The 22,505-nt window shown below is 37.1% G+C and overlaps 1 protein-coding gene across 1 annotated transcript in view; it reads right to left on the bottom strand.

Moving 5' to 3' along the window:
- Positions 1-22,505, bottom strand: part of DOCK3 (dedicator of cytokinesis 3) — a 599,641-nt gene that overhangs the window by 488,265 nt on the left and 88,871 nt on the right. The window contains exon 2 of the mRNA XM_069473668.1: positions 9,165-9,248. Within this exon, the coding sequence (XP_069329769.1) occupies positions 9,165-9,248 (84 nt within the window). The remainder of the gene's footprint in view (positions 1-9,164; positions 9,249-22,505) is intronic.

Raw genomic sequence — 22,505 nt, 5'->3', positions numbered from 1 at the left:
CCGCAACTTCTTCCTGTGGAGTCTCCTGCAGTTTCAGGCACCGTTCCTGCTAACCCTCATCCAATCTATGTTTGTCTGCCTGTTCGTTTTTTTCACTTTCACCTAAAATCTATCTTTCTTGCAGAGACACACTGGCTGGTGGTTTTTCTCATCCTCCATCTTCCCCTGATTCCACCTTCTTTCATTTCTGCATGTGAATCAGAAAGTCACCACTCTTTTGCTGATACTGATTCTTACTCTGAATGTTATAGTAAGGCAAGATAAAAAAGGAAAACCAAATTTAAACAAATTAAAAACTAGCATAAAAGAGTCCTACTAGTTAGAATATGTGTGAATCAAAAATTTAAAAAAGGAAATCAGGAGATTTCTAGATGACTAAACCCTGGCTGACCTTGTCTACTCACTGACAGATTCACCTTGAGCAACATGAAGACTGAATTCATTATTTTCTTTTCTCCCACTGCAAACAAAATAACTATGGAAATATTTGAATTCATTCTGCTCACAGAGAATCTAAAAGAATCAATATTTATAATGCTTAGATCCCTTTGGATAAAAGATTCAGTTTTTTTTTTTTAATTTTGGCTAATCTAAGGAATAGTTTGTTTAATATCACTTTAAAAGAAACACCTGCTATCAAATATGTATGAAACTATATCTACAATACAATTTAGGAAAAAAATCAGATTTATATTCTCCAGCTTGATGATAGAAATGTTCTTATGGAGGAGCTAACATCAAAGTTAGGGCTATAGGCAACACAGGAATGGGCAGTCAAGTCAAATCAGACTCAGACACAGGAAAAAAAAAAAAGAAGGTAGAAATGCTTGAGGTAAAGTAGAAGCTGGAATCATGTAAGAAATCTATAGCAGGACTACGTGCAAGACTCAAAGTCAAAGCAGGGCATGAAACACAAATCTAGCTAGTAAGGTAGGACATGAAAAAGATGGTTTCAGGGAGCTATGTGAGCAACAAATCAACAGATATAATTTGAATAACTGGTATCAGTATTCCAAGCACAAAGCATATGTCATTAAAAAAACAAACAATATCTCAATATTGGAGCTAGGGGATTTTATTACATACTTTCATTTAGAAGCATCAGCCCAAGAAGTGCATATAAGCAGAATTCCTGGCTTAGGGGTGATATAATGAAGACAGGGTACCTACTTGAACTGGCTCTTGAAACAGTTAGATTCTGACACTATTTAGACAAGGGAAATAGCATTGACTACCAACCAATATCATGCAACAGTCTGGGGCCACCTGACTACTGCCACAAACAATTTCTAAATACTTTAAACACCCATCAACCTTTAAGGCCTAGTAAACTTCTCTTTCAAGACAGCTCAATATCAAGTAATTTATAAAATCTTCCCTGCTCCTCTCCCTACCCACTTCCTGTTCCAATGAAGCTGACAGCTAGTATAAATATGTGTTGACATATCTATCACTCCAAGGAGACATGCACTCCTTGCAGGCAGATAGAGGAACTATAGCATTATACTTTTGTATCACCAGCACAGGAAGGGCCTACATATGGTCTACATCAGCACAGCAAAAGACAATTTAGATGATAGCAAACAACATTTGGAACCTTAAAATCAAATAGACAAATACTAAAATCTAAGCCTAGATGCAGAGAAGTCATAGTGAGTCAATTCCTACCACAAAATCCAAGAAAATCTTAGGAATTCAAGGCATCAAGTACATCAGGAGGCCTGGGTACGGTATGGGACTGAAAAATGAACTAGTTGAAATTGTTCAAGAAAAACAATTAGAACTCTATAGTTCTTCTTCTTTTATGCCCACCAAAGACAGCTAGACATCCCTTCACCCTCACACTATCTGCAAACAGCAGAGTCACTCCCTGGAGAATGTGGACCAGGCAGTCTCAGGATTCAGTGACCCAGGCCCTGATGAGAACAGAGACAGGCACCAATCTCAAAACAGATCCCTCCATAACATCTTTTTACTTCTATAGATACAGGGATGTTTTAGTCCGCGTTTTCCAGAGCAACATACATATTCCAGAGCACACACATACATACATGTGTGTGCGCACATGCACACACACACAATGCTTCTCTGGAAACCAGACTAATACAACCCTATAAATATTTTTCTTTTGCCAGCTCACCTGAAGTTATGCTTTGCAAATAAAGGGTACTGCTGGGACACTGCAAGCCATAGCAGAAAGAAGCAGCTTCCTTTCTTGGTTCTGATATACTGTTGTTTTATTGCCAGCACACTATTCAGTGGACTGGCATGTTGGCAACCCAGTAGTACTTATCTCAGCCACCTTCACAGCCCAGCTATGGCCCTCATTCTCTGGTAAGTTTCTCCACCATCTGGACAGCTGAACCTATGGACCTTCTCTGGCTTACCCATGCCTTTCCACAAGTTTCTCTGCCACCCAGGAGACTGCTCCTATAGACCAGCTCCAACCCATGCCCTCTGGCTAGTTTTGCCACTACCAGCAGGCTACATGTTCCTATGGCAGCCATGCTCTTTCCCAAAGATTCTGAATCTTAGCCTTGATGGGGGAATGGAGAAGGGTCCTTCTATGTTCTTAGTTTCTTGCTTGTCCACTCTTCCTCAGCCCTGTAGGCAGTAGTTGATTTCTGCATTTGTTACTTGCATATTCCTTTGAGTCTTCTCTTACCCCTTTTAGTAGTTACTCACTTTTTATTAGTTAACAATCATATTTTTTTTTTGAGGGTTATAATGTTTTATTTTATAAATTATAAAATCAAATGCTCTGGGTCATGAAGCTCAAGCTTGTTGAACCCTGATCTCTAGGCAGCAGTAACAATTGTCTGCCTCAGCATATTCAATAAGCCCATGGAAGGTGGACTTTTTCCAAGGTTCAGTGTCTAAAAAAAGTCCCACATGAAACAATTCAGTAGGTCATTGTCCCCTGCTATGACGCTGGCTCCCGGAGAGCAGGGCAGTGTCTGATTCACTGCTCTATCTCCAGGGCCGGGAACAGCACCTGGCAAGTAGTGACCGCTTGACAGGTATTTATTAAGCAGCAGATTGAATGGATGAATGAACAAATGAGTAAACAGCAGGAACAGGATCATCAAGCCCAAACTGACGGTGGGTAGGAAGGGAAGCGCAAACCACAACAAAACAAAGCGAAGTCATCCTTTCCCATTCTTGCCCACCAAGGTACGCAGCAAGTGACTCTCAGGAATGAGACGGAAGGTGTTTGCATGGTCATCCAGTGCAAGGCAGGTAGAGATCCCCAAATGTCCACTACTGTCCACATAGAGGACTTGACTGTATGATTGAAGATTAAATTAAAAAGAAAAAGAAATGGAAGGAAGAGAAATAAAGACAAGAAGCAGCACAAAAATACAATTCCACAGCTGGCTAAAAACAGGTCACAAAGGATCCCCATTGGAACGAAGCACTGGACTACTGACCGCTCTTCTTTTTTTTTTTTTTTTATTTCAGCTTATTATGGTGGTACAAAAGTTCAGGTTACATACGTTGCCCATGTACCGCCTATCCCCCCGAGTCAGAGCTCCAAGCATGTCCATTCCCCAGACAGTGCGCATTGCACTCATCATGTAGGTATACACCCATCCTCTCTTCCCACCTCCCCTCCCCGAGTCAGCACCTTCAAGCGTGACCATTCCCCAGACGGTGCGCAACGCACTCATCATGTAGGCATACACCCATCCCCTCCCCTCACCCCCCACCTCAGTCTGATATCCAATTGGTATCATTCCCAAATGTGCATTTAGGTGATGATCAGGGAAACCAATTTTCTGGTGAGTACATGTGATGCTAGTTAACAATTATATTAAATCTTTCCTATTCAAATTATTAGTGTGATTTCTGTCTCCTGATTAGATCATGACTGATACAGCAATAAACTTTGATATTTTTATTCTATTCTTTTTTTATTAACACAGATATTGAGCCACTAAGTGCAATTTGTAACCTCCTAATGACTGGATGAAAACAGCCTGAAAAACATTTCTCTAAGGTATATACTCAAGAGTTAAAAAGCTAGGTGAAAGGACATGCACATACAAATTCACAAGATACCAGCAGTTTATAAGCATTCCCATGGAAACATATCTGTGATAACAGATATGTCAGATATTTCAGTCTTCTCTAACTAATGTGTGTGAAATCACTCATCATTCTGGTTTTAACTCTATTCCTTGCCTACTAACAAGATTGAGCATTTCTGTGAAGTCCCTGATCATATTTTTTCTTCATTTTTCTATTTACCTGTTATTTATTCTTATTGGTAAGAGATTATACATATTCTTTTTATCCATTTTAAACCACTAATCTAGTTTATTGATACACAATTTACATATAGTGAAATACACAGATCATGAACATATAGTCCTATAAGCTTTGACAAATGTGATACCCATGTAACCCATACTTCATCCAGACAGAACTTTTCAATCATCTTATACCTTTTTCCAGTCAATCTTCTCCCAGAAGCAACTACTGTTCTGGTTTCTATCACCATAGATCTACAGCATTGCTTGTTGTTGAAGTTTATATAAATAAAATTATACAGAATGTAATCTTTTATTCTGGTTCTTTTGTTTAAAATAATATTTTTAGATTCATCCATATTTTTGTATCTTCAACAATTTTTTACAAAGTTATTTTATTTCTCAAGTAAACTTTTTATTAATATGTAACATCCATAAGTGTGAAAACTATTAATGTACACCTAAATAAATTTTCAAAGAGTAAACACACTTGTATGCCCACCACCCAGATATATAAAACATTAGCAGCAGCCCAAATGCCATTTGTACCTCCTCCACTCATCAACACACACACCCTTTAAAAGATAACCACTATTCTGACAAATATCACCATCTATTAGTTTTACCTGATTCTGTACTTTATGTAGATAAAACTGTAACATCATGGACTCTTATATCTGGCTTATTTCTTCAAGAGTATGTCTGCAATAGTTATCTATATTGTGCATAGCAATAATTCATTCATTTTCTTTCTGTATCACATTGAGTTATATGAATATACCACAATTTATTTGCCCATTCTCCTGCTAATGAACATTTTGGTTTTCTCCAGTTTGGGGCTATTATGAATAAAGCTGCTACTAACATTTTATACAGATATTTTGCTGTTGAGTTTATACTTAGGAGCACACTTGCTAAATCACAAGGTACTTGTACATTCAGCTTTAGTAAATATTGCCAAAGAGTTTTCCAAAATGGTAATACCATTTTCCCTCCCATTAGCAATGTACAAGAATAACAGTTGATCCATATCCTCACTAGCATTTGATATTGCCAGTGGTTTAATTTTTCATCATTCCAGTTTCTGTTTGGTGGTATCTCACTGCAGTTTTGTTGTTTTGGTTTTTTTTGTTTGTTTGTTTTGTTTTGTTTTTTTGTTTTTTTTGTTTTTTGAGACAGAGTCTTGCTCTGTTGCCCGGGCTAGAGTACCGTGGCATCAGGCTAGCTCACAGCAACCTCAAACTCCTGGGCTCAAGTAATCCTCCTGCCTCAGCCTTCCAAGTAGCTGGGACTACAGGCATGCACCATGCCTGGCTAATTTTTTCTATATATTTTTAGTTGTCCAGCTAATTTCTTTCTATTTTTAGTAGAGATGGGGGTCTCACTCTTGCTCAGGCTGGTCTTGAACTCCTGACCTTGAACGATCCTCCCGCCTCAGCCTCCCAGAGTGCTGGGATTACAGGTGTGAGCCACAACGCCCGGCCTCACTGTAGTGTTAATATGCATTTCCCTGATGACTGAGATTATGCACCTTTCCATATATTTTTGAGCCACTAGGATATCTGTTTCATGAGGAGCCTATTCAGGCCTTCTGCCTGTTCCTCTATCAGATTACCCTCTAATTGTTTACTTGTAGTAGTTCTTTATATACTATGAATATGAATTCTTTTGTCAAGTAACTCTCTCACTCTGTGATTTGTCTTTTCCCTCTCCTTAATGACATCTTTTGAACAAAAGAAAATCTTCATTTTAATAAAGTATAACTTATCAATATTTTCCTTTATGGTTAGTGCTTTTTGTATTCTTTAAAAAGATTTTTGTCTATCCCAAGGTCAAGAAGAATATTTCCCTATGTTTCCTTCAAGGTGAAACACTGTTTTTACATTTCACATTTGGCTCTACCATCCATCTGGAATTGAGTTTGGAGTGTATTCTGTGAGGTAGGGATCAAGATTCATCACTTTCCATATTAGCCCAGTACCATTTATTAAAGAGGTCATCATTTTTTATTTCAATCGACCTAGCATCACTTTTTGTAAAGGACTTCATTTCTCCAGTACACTGCAGTATCACCTCTCTCATAATCAGTGGATGATATACAACCATAGAGTAGACAAGCAAGAAACTAAGAATTTAAAAGAACCCTTCCCCTTCCCCCTTCAAGGCTAAGATTCAGAATCTCTGGGAAAGAGCAAGGCTGCCATAGGAACATGCAGCCTGCTGGTGGTGGCAAAACTTGCAAGAGGGCATAGGTTGGAGCTGATCTATAGGAGCAACCTGCTGGGTGACAGAAACTTGTAGAAAGGCATGAGTGACCCAGAGCTAATCCATAAGTATGGCTCTACAGTTTCTGGCCCCTCTGCTCTTTTTGATTAGTCTGTCTTTGCCAAACCAAACCACAATGTCCTAAAGTATAATAAATCTTGATAACTGGTAGTGTAAATCATCCAGCTTTATCTTCTTCAAGATTGTCATGCTCTTTATAACTTTTCACATTTTCACACAAATGTCAGAATCAGCTATTCAATTTCCATACTGGAAAAAAAACTGCTGGATTTTTATTGGGATTGCATTAATCTTTAGATTAATTTGGGGAGAGTTTACATCTTTATAATAGTCTTTCAATCCATAAACATGATAAATTCCTCCATTTTTTAGATTTTCTTTAACTTCTATGAATAATATTTTTGTAGTTTTTAACATAGATGTCTTATATTTTTTATTAGATTTATTCCTTGGCATTTGATGTTTTTGATGCTACTATAAATAGCATTATTTCTTTAATTCATTTTCTACTTCTTTTTTGCAAACAGAGAAAGATAATGTATTTTTAAAATACTGTAGCCATCACACACACATAAAAAATGACAATGACCTAGCACCTCTTATATTTTCCTGGACACAGCTTAAGCTCATCCTCTGAAGTGAGGCATCACAAGAATGGAAGAATAGGCACCGCATGTACTCGTCCTCAAATTGGCACTGACTGATCAACACTAAGGTGCTCACATAGTAGGAATATTCTTTGGGGGTAGGGGGTTTGGGGGTGGGTAAACTCACAACTAATGGATGCAGTGAGCATTGTAGGGATGGAAGGGCACGTCTCAAATCATGGTTGGGATGTGGCAAAGTCATAACATGTAACCAAAATGTTTGTACCCCCATAATTACCTGAAATAAAAACTAAAATAAAACAAATAAAATAAAATACTGTAGCCATCAAACCTGCTAAATTCCCTTATTTATTCTCATAGTTTTTTCTACAGATTCTATTGGATATTTTATACAATCATATCATCTACAAATGATAGTTTCAATTTTTCCTTTCCATTCTGTATGTTTCTTACCTTACTATACTAGCAAGTACCTCCAGTACAATGTCAATAGACAGCAAGTACTACAGTTTGTATGTCTGTCCTCTCAAATCACATACTGTAATTTGTTCCCCAATGTTAGAGGTAGAACCTAATGGGAGGTGTTTGGGTAATGGAGGCAGATCCCTCGTGGATAGATTAATGCCCTCACTGGAGAGGTGGGGATAATTGAGTTCTCACTCTGTCAGTTCCCAAGAGAGCCGATTGTTTAAAAAAAAGGCAGGCACCTCTCCTCTCTCTCTTCCTTTCCCTTTCACATGCATCTGCACATGCCAGCTCCCCTTCACATTCCACCAAGAGTGAAAGCAATCTGAAGCCCTCACCAGAAGCAAATCCTGGCACCATGCTTCTTTCAGAGTCTGCAGAACAATGCCAAATAAACCTCTTTTCTTTATAAATTACCCAGCCTCACTGGGAAATCTTTCAATATTTTACAACTGCATATGATGCCTGCTGTAGGCTTTTTAGTAAATATCCTTTATTTACCTTCTTTTTTTTTTAAGATGCGGAGTCTCACTTTGTTGCCCAGGCTGGTCTCAAATTCCTGAGCTCAAGTGATCCTCCTGCCTAAGCCTCTCAAGTAGCTGAGTTTACAGGCGTGAGCCACCATGCCCAACTAAGAAAATTATGCTCTATTTTTGTTTTGCTAAGAGTTTTATTTATCATGAATGGGTTCTGATTTATACTTATGTTTTAAGAAAATTTAAAATGAATGCTATACTAAAGCTTCCTTTCCAGAAAAGTACATCCTAAACTTAGATGGCTCCTGGGTCACAGTAGGTTAAATGTACTCCCATAGCTATCTTAACAATAGCCCAAGTGAATCAGAGTTCCACTCCCATATGCACTTGTCTCCATACCCACATCACAACATTTCCACTCCATTCTATCATCTGAGATGGCTTCTAGTCATGCTGAACTGCTAGCCTAGTCTTCCAAAGTTATTTCCCATGGTATCATTTTGTTTTTGTTAATGCTCTGATTTTGTGTGATTTCTCTCTAAATTTATTTTTTCCATAAATCTTGGTAAGTATGTGATTTTTGAAGAACATGATATTATCTCAAGAGTGCATAAATGTTATGGCAGAAATACCCATATATGTCACAGAAGAGGACAGCAGTTAAGCCAAACTTCATTTGAGTATATTTAAGGTCTTAATTATGACTAAAGATGTCCAACCAATCAGGCAGAAACACACAAATGAATGGATTTACAATTCAATTCCATTCAAATGCAGCTAGCATGAGTAGAAGATTACCTATTTGTAAAAAATCAAAAATAATCACTTGACATAGTATGTAAAAGTCATGTTCTGACAGAGAACAATTAATTATCTAATTGCTACTATTGGATCAGAGTCAAAAAAGCTCAAATCTTTATGCTGAACATAGATCAGGAAGGATTTTATGTAACACTATTTCATGACGTGATTAATTATACCATTAAAATTACCATTTATAATCTTATTAGCACAAAATAAATGTATATAATGATAGAAATGATCACTATTTATGTGCTTAATAGGTCCATACTTACCTTCACATTTTTCAAGAATCTGGACTGTTTCTCCTATTTCTAAGACCAACCCTTGAGGGACAGATCCTCGAAAGCTGCAAATCACTAGAAAAGCAAGAATAAACACATCAATTAGCATTTTTAAATACTGAGACAGGGTCACAGTCACTGAATTAAGCACTACATTTTCTTAAATATATACTCTCCCTTCTTTACTAATTTCTCTAATGTGTAAGCCCCTTTCAACTTAATCTATATTTTGAAAGGTAATATTAAATACTTTAGGACAATGAAGTATATTGTGCCAAAATTACTATTCCTGAGTGGTGTGTCCATGTAGGAAAACATTTCTAAAAAGAGCTTCTCTGTCCCTCTGCATAACTTGTGTTCATGTGTCCTTTTGGGACAAGTCTGTATCAATTACTTAAGAAAAAATTAACACTGGGAGCTTCTTATGTATTATAAACAAATAGATAATTTTTAAAATAGTCATGAAATTTGACTATGCTTTGAGAAACAGAATCCTCATAATAAAAATTAGAACAGAAATTAATGAAATAGGAAGCAAAAGTACAACAGAGAAAATCTATAGATAAGAATCAAAATCCCACGTCTTTTTTTAGGAAATGAATGAACAGATTCAATTTATATTAAGAATATAAAGAATAAGGAAAAGCTTTTTCAAGTTTAAAGAACCTATACTACCATATATCAAGCCTTGTCATCTAAAACTGGTTCTTTGAAAGCACTAACACTGACAGACACCTAGCAAGACAATTGATAAGAAGAAAAAGAGAAAAGGTACAAATTATCAATATTAGCAATCAAAACATTAAAAACATCATAAAAGGTAAAAAAAAAAAAAAGCTTATACCAACTAATTTGAAACTTTAGATGAGACTGACAAATTTATAGAAAGAAAAAACTTTAAAAAACTGGTGGAAAAGCTTAAAACGTTAATAGTCCTATACCTATTAAAGAAGAGTAAATCTATAATTAAAATCTTCCCATAAATGAAATACTAGGTTCCAATGATTTTACCAGTGAATTTTTCCAAACAGCTGAAGAAATAACACCAATCATAAACTCTTCCAAGGAATAGGGAAGAGGGAATTCATTTTGAACTCAGTAGGATAGTAAAACCTGATAAGGACATTATAAGAAAAGAAAACTACAGGCCAATCTCGCTCAAGAACATATATAAAAATCTTTTTTAAAAAAATAAAAAGAGGGCCGGGCACGGTGGCTCACGCCTGTAATCCTAGCACTCTGGGAGGCCGAGGCGGGTGGATCACTCGAGGTCAGGAGTTCGAGACCAGCCTGAGCAAGAGTGAGACCCCATCTCTACTAAAAATAGAAAGAAATTATCTGGCCAACTAAAAAAAAATATAAAAATTAGCCGGGCATGGTGGCGCATGCCTGTAGTCCCAGCTACTCGGGAGGCTGAGGCAGTAGGATCGCTTAAGCCCAGGAGTTTGAGGTTGCTGTGAGCGAGGCTGATGCCACGGGACTCACTCTAGCCAGGGCAACAAAGTGACACTCTGTCTCAAAAAAAATAAAATAAAAAATAAAAAGAAATCAAATCCAACGATGTATAAAAAGGATGATGGATGCATCATGACCAATTTGAGCTTATTCCAGGAATGCAAGATTGGTTTAGTATTAGAAATATTAGAAAGTCAATGAAGTGAAAAAAAATCACAGGATCATCTCTGTAGGTATAAAAAAAATCTGATAAAATTCAATGTCCACTCATGACCAAAAAATCTTAACAAACTAAGATTAGAAGGGAATTTCCTTAATCTGATAAAGGGTATCTACAATGTGTCTACAGCAAACATCATGCATATTAATGAAGTACTGAAATTTTATCACTAAGGTTAGGATACCCACTATTACCATTTTTATTCAACATTATACTGGAGGGCCAGCCAGTACAAATAAGGCAGAAAAAAATTAAAGATATTATGATTGGAAATGAAGAAATAAAATTGCCATCTGCAGGTCTGATTGTGTATATAAAGAATTCAAAACAATCTGGACATGAACTAGTACAACAAATATATAAACCTAGCAAGGTCATTAGACACAAGGTTAAGTCTACATACCAACAAGCAATTAGAAAATAAATTAAAAATGTTTTTAAAATGTACCATCAGGGCTGGGCATGGTGGCTCAGGCCTGTAATCCTAGCACTTTGGGAGGCCAAGGTGGGAGGATTGCTTGAGGTCAGGAGTTCAAGACCAGCCTAAGCAGGAATGAGCCATAGTCTCGACTAAAACTAGAAAGATTAGCCCTGCATAAGGGCGTGTGCCTGTAATCCCAGCTACCTGGGAGGCTGAGGCAGGAGAATCGCTTGAGCCCAGGAATTTGAGGTTGCTGTGAGTTAGGCTGACACCATGGCACTCCAGCCCAGGTGACACAGCAAGGCTCCATCTCAAAAAATACATAAATAAAATAAATAAATATAAAATAAAATGTACCATCTATAACAACATCAAAACATTGTAAGTAACTAAAAATAAATCTAATGAGACACATGGAAGATCTCTACACAGAAAAATATAAGACATTAGAGATATTAAAAGCCTAATAAAAATATATATCATATTAATGGATTAGAATACTCAATAGTGTAAAAATATAGATTATCCCCAAATTGATTATTAGATTCTATTCAATCCCAATCAAAATCCTAAAAGACTTTTGTGGAAATCAATAAACTGACTCTAAAATGTGTATGAAAATGCAAAAGGGCCGGGCGCGGTGGCTCACGCCTGTAATCCTAGCACTCTGGGAGGCCGAGGCGGGTGGATCGCTCGAGGTCAGGAGTTCGAGACCAGCCTGAGCAAGAGTGAGACCCCGTCTCTACTAAAAATAGAAAGAAATTATATGGACAACTAAAATATATATATACAAAAAATTAGCCGGGCATGGTGGCGCATGCCTGTAGTCCCAGCTACTCGGGAGGCTGAGGCAGTAGGATCGCTTAAGCCCAGGAGTTTGAGGTTGCTGTGAGCTAGACTGACGCCACGGCACTCACTCTAGCCCGGGCAACAGAGTGAGACTCTGTCTCAAAAAAAAAAAAAAAAAAAAAAAAAAAAAAAATGCAAAAGATAACACAGAGGTAAATACACTATCAGATATCAATCTTTCAGTTGAAAAAGAAACCAAACTATGAAAAAATATATACAGCATAAATCTATTTGCACGTGTATATATGTGTATATTTATATCTGATCTCTGTTGAAGACATCAAATCTGCTTATTGGTAATTTACATACTCTTGTAATATTTCATTATATTTGCAAGTACTTGTAGCATTATCAATCTTCTATAACTATTTTAAATTCCCAATGAAAAATAAATTCTGAATAAAAACTTTAAAAACAAAGCAGTTATACCAAGTTCTATCACTTAATGTTATACAGATGGGGAAAATGTTAAAGAAAAAAAAATCAGATGCTCATCAGTATGCTCCTCCAAATGCTAAGTGCCAAAGAAACGAGCTCTCCTAGGATTTACCAGATTTAACCCTTGGTGAGCATGCATGATGTTCCGTAGTCTCTCTCAAGTCACTTCAGGTATCCACAAATTAACAACATAGCTGCCTGCTATGCTAAGGTCAAAAGTGTACAATCTCTGAGCATGACTCATAAATAAAACTACAAAGAATTGCATGGGAATTTAAGAATTTAACATCAGCAGTTTTTCTACCCTCTGATAAATCCTTATTGAGGCCCTTGGTATTTAATTTCAATCTCAGGAGCACTCATCACTCCTGTCTTCTTAACCTTTGTCACTAATTGACAAGAACACGAAAATTAACAACATCCTTCACTGTCTGAAATTGTGTTTCATATATATTCAGAGAAACTGTGGAACTTTCCATTTTAACAACTTCCTTTTAGATTGGCTTTCAAATTATTTTTTTTAATTAATGTAGTAGACCAATGTCATGAAGCATTTCCTCTCTGTTTTCTTCCAGTAGTTTCATAGTTTTGGGTCTTAAATTTAAGTCTTTAGTCCATTATGGGTTGATTTTTATAAGTGGTAAGAGACAGGAATCTAGTTCAATTCTTCTGCATGTAACCAGTTTTTTCAGCACCATTCATTGAAGAAACTGTCCTTTCCCCAATGTGTGCACTCGGTGCCTTTGTTAAAAATCAATTAGCTGTACATGTGTAAATTTATTTTAGGTTCTCTATTTTTGTTCCATTGATCTATGTATCTTTTTTTATGCCACTACCATGCTGTTTTGGTTATCGTTACTTTGTAGCATATTTTGAAGTGAGGTAGCGTGATGCCCCTCCAGCTTTGTTCTTTTTGCTCAAGATTAATTTAGCTGTTCAGAGTCTTCTGTGGTTCCGTATGAATTTTAAGATTTTTTCTATTTCTCTGAAAAATGTCATTGGTATTTTGACAGGGATTGCACTGAATCTGTAGATTGTTTTGGGTAGTATGGATATTTTAACAATATTAATTGCTCAAATCCATGATCAGGTAGTATCTTTCCATTTATCTGTGTCCTCTTCAATTTCTTTCATCAATGTTAGTTTTTCTTGAGATCTTTCACCTACTTTGTTAAATTTATTCCTAGGTCTGTGTAGTCTAGCTATTGTATTAATACATGGAATTGATTTATTTCTTTTTCAGATTGTTCACTGTTGGCATATATAAATGCCACTATTTTTGTATGTTGGTTTTGTATCCTGTAACTTTACTGAACTCATTTATTAGTTCTAAGAGTTTCTTGATGGGGGTCTCTAGGGTTTTTTATAGGTCTTCTACAAATGGGACAATTTGACTTTTTCCTTTCCAATCTGGATGCCCTCTATTCTCTTGCCTAATTGCTCTAGCTAGGATTTCCAGTATGATTTTTGAATAGAAGTGGTAAAAGTGGACACATTCTCATCTTGATCCAGATTTTAGATGAAAAGCTTTCAACTTTTCTCCACTCAGTATGATGTTAGTTGTGGGTCTATCATATGTGGCCTGTATTGTGTTGGAGTATGATCCTTCTATAACCATTTTGATTAAGGTTTTTATAATGAAAGGATGCTTAAATTTTATTGAATGCTACTAGAAGAAAACATAGGGAAAATGCTTCAAGACATTAGTCTGGGCAAAGATGCTTTGGATAAGACCTCACAAGCACAGCAACAAAAGCAAATATAGACAAATGGGATTATATCAAACTAAAAAGCTTCTGCACAGCAAAGGAAACAATCAACAGAGTGAAGAGACAACCTCTTGAATGGGAGAAAATATTCTCAAAACTATCCATCTGACAAGGGGTCAATACTCAGAATATAAGGAACCCAAACAATTCAATAGCAAAAAAATCCAATTAAAAATGGGCTAAAGATCTGAATAGACATTTCTCAAAAGAAGACATACAAATGACCAACAGGTATATGAAAAAATGCTCAACATCACTAATCATTAGTGAAATGAAAATCAAAAACACAATGAAATATCGCCTCATCCCAGTTAAAATGATTATTACCAAAAAGACAAAAATAACAAATGCTGTCAGAGGGAATGTAAATTAGTATAGCCATTCAAGATAAAAGTATGGCGGTTCCTCAAAAAATTAAAATTAAAAATAGAACTACCATATGATCTAACAATCCCATTACTGGATATATATCCAAAGGAAATTAAATCAGTATGTCAAAGAGATATCTGCATTCCCATGTTTACTGCAGCACTATTCACAACAGCCAAGATATGGAATCAACCTACATGTCCAACAATGGATGAATGGATTTTTTAAATGTAATATGCATGTAATAGGTCATTAAATATCAAATGTACAATTTTGAATCAAAAGTTTACCCTATTATACCTCAAAGAAGCAGCAGTATAATTACTCCAGGTACGTGCCTAAACTATCAACACAGTTTTGCCATCTCAACAGTAGCCTGCTTATGCCAGCAGTGAAGAAGCCTAGAGAGCAAGTGGCCGTGAAAGTGTGAAAGGCATTTTCCACAACTTGTTGAGAATTGAATTATTTTTCCTTGCAAGAAGTGTTCCAAAGCCTGGAAGAAGTAGTAGACAGTTGGTGCAAGGTCTGGTGAATACAGTAGATGACAGAGAGTTTCCAAGTCCAGCTTCTGTAGTTTGAGCAGCATTGTTTGTACAACATGTGGTTGAGCGTTGTCCTGCAAGAAGACTGGCCTGTCTCTATTGATCCATCTTGGCTTCATAATCACAAGCATCCTCATCATTTCATCTAGTTGGTTGCAGTAGACATCTGCCGTAATGGATTGACCAGGTTTCATGAAGCTGTAGCGGATAATACCAGCACAAGACCACCAAACAGACACCATTAGTTTTTGATGACTGTTCATTTTTGGACTATGTTTTTGTACTTCATCTTTATCCAACCAGTGTGCCGAATGCTTGTGATTGTCAAAAATAATCCATTTTTCATCACATGTAACAATACAGTGTAGAAATGGTTCACCTTTATGTCGTGAGAGCAAAGAATGGCAAGCTTCAAGATGATTTCTCTTCTGATGCTCATTTAATTCATGTGCACCCATCCCATCTATCCATCTTTACCTTGCCCATTTGTTTCAAATGGTCTCACATTGTTGGAATAGTAACGTCAAACCTTGCTGCTAATTCACGAGTAGGTTGAGATGGATTCACTTCCACTACAGCTTTCAGCTCATCATTATCCACCTTGGTCTTAGTCACCCACATGGCTCATTTTTAAGATTGAAACTACCAGAATGGAACTTCTCAAACTATCGACTTATTACTGTACGTTCATTAGCCACATCCTTCCCAACCACTTCGTTGATATTTCGAGCTGTCTGTATTTCATTCACTCCACAATGGAATTCATATTAAAAAATAACATGAATTTTTGACTTATCCATGGTTTCACAAAAATTGCTCTAAAAAACCCTTTTGAAAGATAATCACAAGCCAAAACATGTGTTTGAAAGAAAGAGGATATACCTTCACAATAAAAAAAAAACCCACAAGAAATGTCAAAGTGAAATGTCAGAGATATCAACTGTCAAACTTAGTACTTAAGGAAATCAGACATTCCACACTTAATAACCTAACACACACATACATACATACACACACACGCACACACAGAATACTATTCAGCCATTTAAAAAAAGGAACGAAATCCTGTCATTTGGGACAAGATGGATCAACCTAGAGAACATTATGTTAAATGAAGTAAGCCAAGCACAGAAGGACAAATACCATATCATCTCACCCATATGTGGAATTTTGAAAAGTTAATCTCATGTAAGCAGAGAGTAGAATAGGGGTTACCAAAGGATAGGGAGGCGTGGGACGAGGCAAGACAGTAAGAGGTTGGTAAATGTGTACAAAGTTACAGTTAAATAACAGGAATACGTTCTGGTGCTTCATTGCACAATAGGGTGACTATAATTAACAATAACATAGTGTATATTTCAAAATGGCTAGAAGAAAGGAATTTGAATGTTCTCACCACAATAAAAATGACAAGTGTTTGATGTGATGGAAAAGCTAATTACCTTGATTTGCACACAATGCATACATGTATCAAAACATCACACTATATTTCATAAATATTTAAAATTACATGTCAAAAGCAAAACTTTTAAAATTAATTAAAAAAATTTACTAATGTAGAAAGAGGAGGAAAGAAACAAATTATACTTGCAAGAAAAGCATGAAGCCTGAAAGAGAGTACAGTTTTCTCCCTATAATCATGGATCTATTTTCAGGTCTACCCTTTATTTGCAGGCATATTAGGAAAAATAAAACTATTAGTTAATAGATTGTTTGGCTCTGTTCCCCACTGTGTCTGCCAGATGCCTGTCAGATACATTAAAAGTTATTGAATGAAGTGTCAGCTTCAAAACAACTATGCCCTTTACCATTTCTCCTTTAGATGTGTATCCTCTTTAAGTAATTAAGAATTTATCAGTGGCAAAATAAAATTGAAGGCCTTTCACAAACATGTTAAGAAAAAGATAAATTAATTACTTTAACTTGGTTTCAATTTTTTTTAAAAGAGACAGAGTGTCACCATTTTGCCCAGGCTGTTCTCAAGTGATCCTCCTGACTCAGCCTCGCAAGTATCTGGGACTGCAAGCCCATGCCACTGTGCCTGGCTACTAATTTTTAAATTTTTAAGATACTTATTAACTTCAAAATTTTTCATACTATGTTAAGTAGAAAAGCATTATAAACAGTATTTACAGCATGATTCCATTTTTGTGGAGTATATATCTGCTTTCAGCTAGGGTGAGAACAGGGATATTTTTATTTGCCTCATATTCTGCTCTTCAGTGTATACACAGTCATCCCTTGGTATCCACAAGGGATTGCATCCAGGACTCCCCTGTAGATACTAAAATCCACAGATGCTCAAGTCCCTAATATAAAATGATATTATATTTGCATATCATGTATGCATATCCTCCCATATATTTTAAATCATTTCCAGATTACTTATAATACCTAGTACAAAGTAAAGTCTATATAAATAGTTGTTATATTTTATTTCTATTTGTAATTTTTTATTGTTGTCATTTTTTCCCCAAATATTTTTGATCCACGGTTATTTGAATCTACAGATGCAAAACTTGCAGATATGAAGGGCCAACTGTATACTCCTTCTGTAATATTTCTAACATTCTGCTTATTATGGAATAACACTGTATCTGTGCTAAAAGAACCCAATATATGTTAACACTACCAAATTAAGCACTCATCACAATATTCCCAACTCACAGGAAACCATCAATCAGAAAACAAAAAACTTAAATAGAGTATCTTATCACAGATCTTCTTCACAAAAACAGAAATGAAAATATGACTGCAAAAAAAGGTAAATTTCTGAGTGGCTAATTTGATAGCCAAACAAGGAAAGCCACTTACAGATAGTGAATTAATTAAATCATGTTTGATTACAAGCAAAGAAATGTGTCCAGAGAATATAAACTTGTTTAAGACCATTAGCATTTCAGTGAGAACAACTGCTCTAAGAGTTGTGGACATACAGACCAACATCCACAATCAATTTGAAAGTGAGGCAAAGAAATCAATGGAACCATAAATATATTTTCCTAGGTACTCTTTCAAAAATGTGGAGGATGTTCTTTTTGCATTAATGGCTTTGTACACCTGGATTTGATTTTTGTGTATAGTGTAAGGGAAAAAATGCATTTTTATTATAAAGAAATCAATGGAACCAAAAGTTTTTTCTTTGAAAATATCAATAGAACTGATTGACGTTTAACTAGACAGGCCAAGGAAAATAGAGAGAAGACTTAAATTATTAACATCAGGAATGAAAAAAGGAAACATTACTACCAACATTACAAAAATTAAAAATATGAGGCCAGGCATGGTGGCTCATGCCTGTAATCCTAGCACTCTGGGAGGCCAAGGCTGGAGGATTGCCTGAGCTAAGGAGTTTGAGACTACCCTGAGCAAGAACCAGCCTGAGCAAGAGTGAGAACCCGTTTCTACCAAAAAGTAAAACAAAATAAAAATATTAAAAAGGAATATTTTCAACAATCATATTCCAACAAATTGCATAATGCTATATGAAAAGGACAAATTCCTAAAAAGACACATGTGACCAAATCTGACTCAAGAAGAAATAGAAAAATCTGAATTGACCTCTAACAAGAAAAGGTACTTAAGTAGTAATCACAAAGCTTCCCGCAAAGAAAGTCCAAGACCAGACAGATGGTCCCTGACTTAATGATAGTTCGACTTACACTTTTCAACTTTATAATGGGTTTATAGAGAAATAACCCCCACTGTAAGTTGAAAAGCATCTGAACTTATAATTTTTTTACTTTATGGTGGGTTTATCAGAATATTAAATACATTTTCAACTTACAATATTTTCAATTTATAAGGAATTTATCAGGACATAACCCCATCATAATCCGAGTGAATTCTACCAAATGATTAAAAAATATTTAATACTGGCCCTTCAAAAACTCTTTCAGAAAATAGAAGAGGAAGAAACAACTCCCAACTCATTCCATGAGGCCAATGTTACCCTCATGCCAAAACCAAAGATATCATAAAAAAACAAATAATATGCTTTATGAACATAACTAGCAAACTAAATCCAGCAACATATAAAAATGATTACACAACCTGACCAAGTGGGATTTATTCAAAGAAGGCAAGGTTGGCTCAACATATGGAAATCAGTCAATGTAATATATTAAACCATATTATTACAGGACAAAAAAGCACATGATCATCTCAATGGATGCAGAAATAGCATTTGACAGAATCCAACATCCTTCCAAGATTTAAAAAAAACCTCACAATATTAGGAATACAAAGTAACTTTCTCAACCCACGAGTAACATCACACTTGATAGACAAAAACTGAATGCTTTCTCTGTAAGATCAGGAACAAAATAAAGATATCTCCTCTTGCCACTTCTATTTGTTACACTGAAAGTTCTACCCAGGTTTAAGGCAAGAAAAAAAGTCATCTAGATCACAGTGTAAGGAGTAACGAGTAAAACCACTTCCATTGAAGAGGACATGGTGTTGAGCCTAAGAAATATTGATTTATAGAAATGTCCCCTATAATTTTAGAGACAGAAATTATTTCAGGAGTCTTGCAAGGCTTTGCCCTAAAGGAAAATGTAAATGTGTTAGTTCACATATCAAAAGCTGCCTCGCCTCAGAAGGGCATCTCAATGGTCAGTAGCAGCTGCATTCCAAGGTGATGCTGCAGTCTCAAGCCTGTGGCTCTCATCTGCTTTGAAAGACAAAACAGGTCTTGCATGGAGCCATGGGATGTGGAGCTGATCAACAAAGACAGGCCACTGGAGATGAGAGCTAATCAGAGATAAAAGCTGATCAATAAGATATGCTGCCGGAGCCCGGGCCCAGATGGAACCATGAGGTTAATAAAGTAAATAGCATAAGGGACAGCTCATGCTTGACTTTTGAAATCTCTCTTACACAAAAACCAGAGCCATGAGGTCTCTTTTTTAGCTAAAGTGATAGCCTTATCCTAAAATTTAGAAGTTTGCCCTAAGATTTTATAACCCATTATTCACCTAGATAGAGTTAAAGGATCTGTAGACGCCTTTTAGAAGACTTTGACCCTAAACCAAACTACCTGTTATTATGTAAATCCTGTTACCCGTCTGAGGGACCCGAACTTTTGCTGGGAGCATAGCTAACTCCCCACAACATGGTCTTACATAAGGAAAAAAAAAAAAAAAAGAACCCTAAGGAATCCACATTAAACTATCAGAGGTAGTAAACTAGTTCAACAAAGTTGAAGAAGATACCACATCAGTACAGATGCTCCTTGACTTATGATGGGGTTACGCTCCGATAAACCCATCATAAGTTGAAAATATCATATGTTGAAAATACATTTAATATACCTAACCTATCAAACATCATAGCTTAGCCTAGCCTACCTTAAAAATGCTCAAAACACATTTGCAAGTTAGGCAAAATCATCTAACACAAAGCCTATTTTATAATAAAGTGCTGAATAGCTCCTGTAATTTATTGACTACTAAACTGCAAGTGAAAAACAGAATGGTTGTATGGGTACTTGAAGTGTGGTTTCTATGGAATGTGTATCACTTTCACACCATCGTAAGGTCCAAAAATCATTAACGTGAACCATTGTAAGTCAGGGACCATATATGAAAGTCAGTTGTGATCTCAAAAATAAACCTTCACATATATGGTCAACTGATTTTTGAAAAGAGTGGCAAGATCACTCAATGAAGAAAAGACAGTCTTTTCAACCATAAGTGGTGGAAAACTGGATGTCCATATGCAAAAGAATGAAGTTGGACCCTTATCTTAAATTATATACAAAACTTTTGTACCACCATAATGAGCTGAAATAAAAAATAAAAATAAATGGCTCAAAGACTTAAAAAGTAAGAACTAAAGCCATAAAATTCTTAAGGGAAGAAAATATAAGGGAAAAGCTTCATGACAATGATTTATTGGACAGAACACCAAAAGTCCAGGCAAAGAAAAAAAATACATTAAGTTTAATTTCAAGAAAATTAAAAACTTTTGTGCACCACAGGGTACATAAAAGGCAACCCACAGAAAGTAAAAAAATATTTGAAAACCATATATCTGATAAGGGATTGGCTGGCAGAATAAAGAATTTTTACAAATCAACAACAAACTGATTTTTTAAATGGGCAAAAAACTTGAATAGACATTTCTATAAAGAAGATGTGCAAGGAAGGCATGGATATCAGCCTGCCACAACGCTAGAGGACCGCTCCCCAGCAAGAATGGCGGTGTGAATCCACAGAGAATCAGCGTGGGAAACAGAGAGCAAGAAAAGACTGAGGTGAACGGGAAATAAGATCGCGAAAATCTGGAGAGTGCGGGACAGAAAATAGACAGCGGAGCGTGGGATGGCTGTACCCGCCTCACCAGAGAGTGAGGTGGGTTCAGCCCCACAGGAAAGCGGCTTGTTCCCCCACTGACCTCCACAGCCACTCAACTGGGGATATGCCTGAAGTCAGTGCAGAATCCCCGCAGGAGACGTGGGGCTCTGTGGAGAGGAGACATTAGCGGGAGGCATTGTGGACCCCGGAGCGCTGTGCGTGGACTGCAACTGGAGGGAGAGGGTCTGCGATAAGCTGCAGCGACAGGCACCTAGCAGACGCCAAACTGTCTCCTTTACACGGGAGGCTGGGCTCCCTTGGTCCCCGGCTCCTCCAACCTCGGCCAGACCCAGAGCATTCAACCCCAGTGCCAGCGATCTGCAGACCGGCGGCTGCCATTGTCCGGGTCCACAGCCTACCCGCTGCGGAGCGATTGGGTACCGGGCAGCTCCCTGGACAGCTCCCTCCCCTAGTCCGTGGACCCCTACTAGGAGCTCCACCTTTGTGTGAACACTGAGTGCTTCCCCAGTCTCGAGAGAGTGGAGCGTGGACCTTGTGGATATTGGGGCGGGGCAGACCATTACCCCCGGGAGCTACAGCGGCTGGGGTGGTGGGCGAATGAAGGCCCCGCCCCCTCCGCCTAGCCACTGTCTTTCGCGCAGAGAGAGGCAGAAACCACCTCGCGAGAGGAAGAGGCAAGGAAAAAGACGCTTTCCGTCTGCAATCAGAACAGCCCAGTGTCTCGACTCTCAAACCAGTTTTGGGTCAAATTAATTCTCTGGGGCTGGACCCAACAGGAGCAGCCCCCCAGGGGCAGTAGCAAAATCCTGAACAACACGCGAAGGGCTCCCCCTAGCGACAGAGGAGGCAGCTTACCTGGTCTGCTACACTGCCTAAGATCAGCGCGCATGGCGTGCCTCTATCCAGACTAAAGCTGAAAGAAGGGATCTTAATGATTCATCCAGATGGG

The sequence above is a fragment of the Eulemur rufifrons genome, chromosome 7, assembly GCF_041146395.1.
Source record: "Eulemur rufifrons isolate Redbay chromosome 7, OSU_ERuf_1, whole genome shotgun sequence".
NCBI classification, from domain to species: domain Eukaryota; kingdom Metazoa; phylum Chordata; class Mammalia; order Primates; family Lemuridae; genus Eulemur; species Eulemur rufifrons.
Note: the sequence above shows the minus strand (reverse complement) of the source record. Positions and strands in the feature narration are given on the sequence as shown.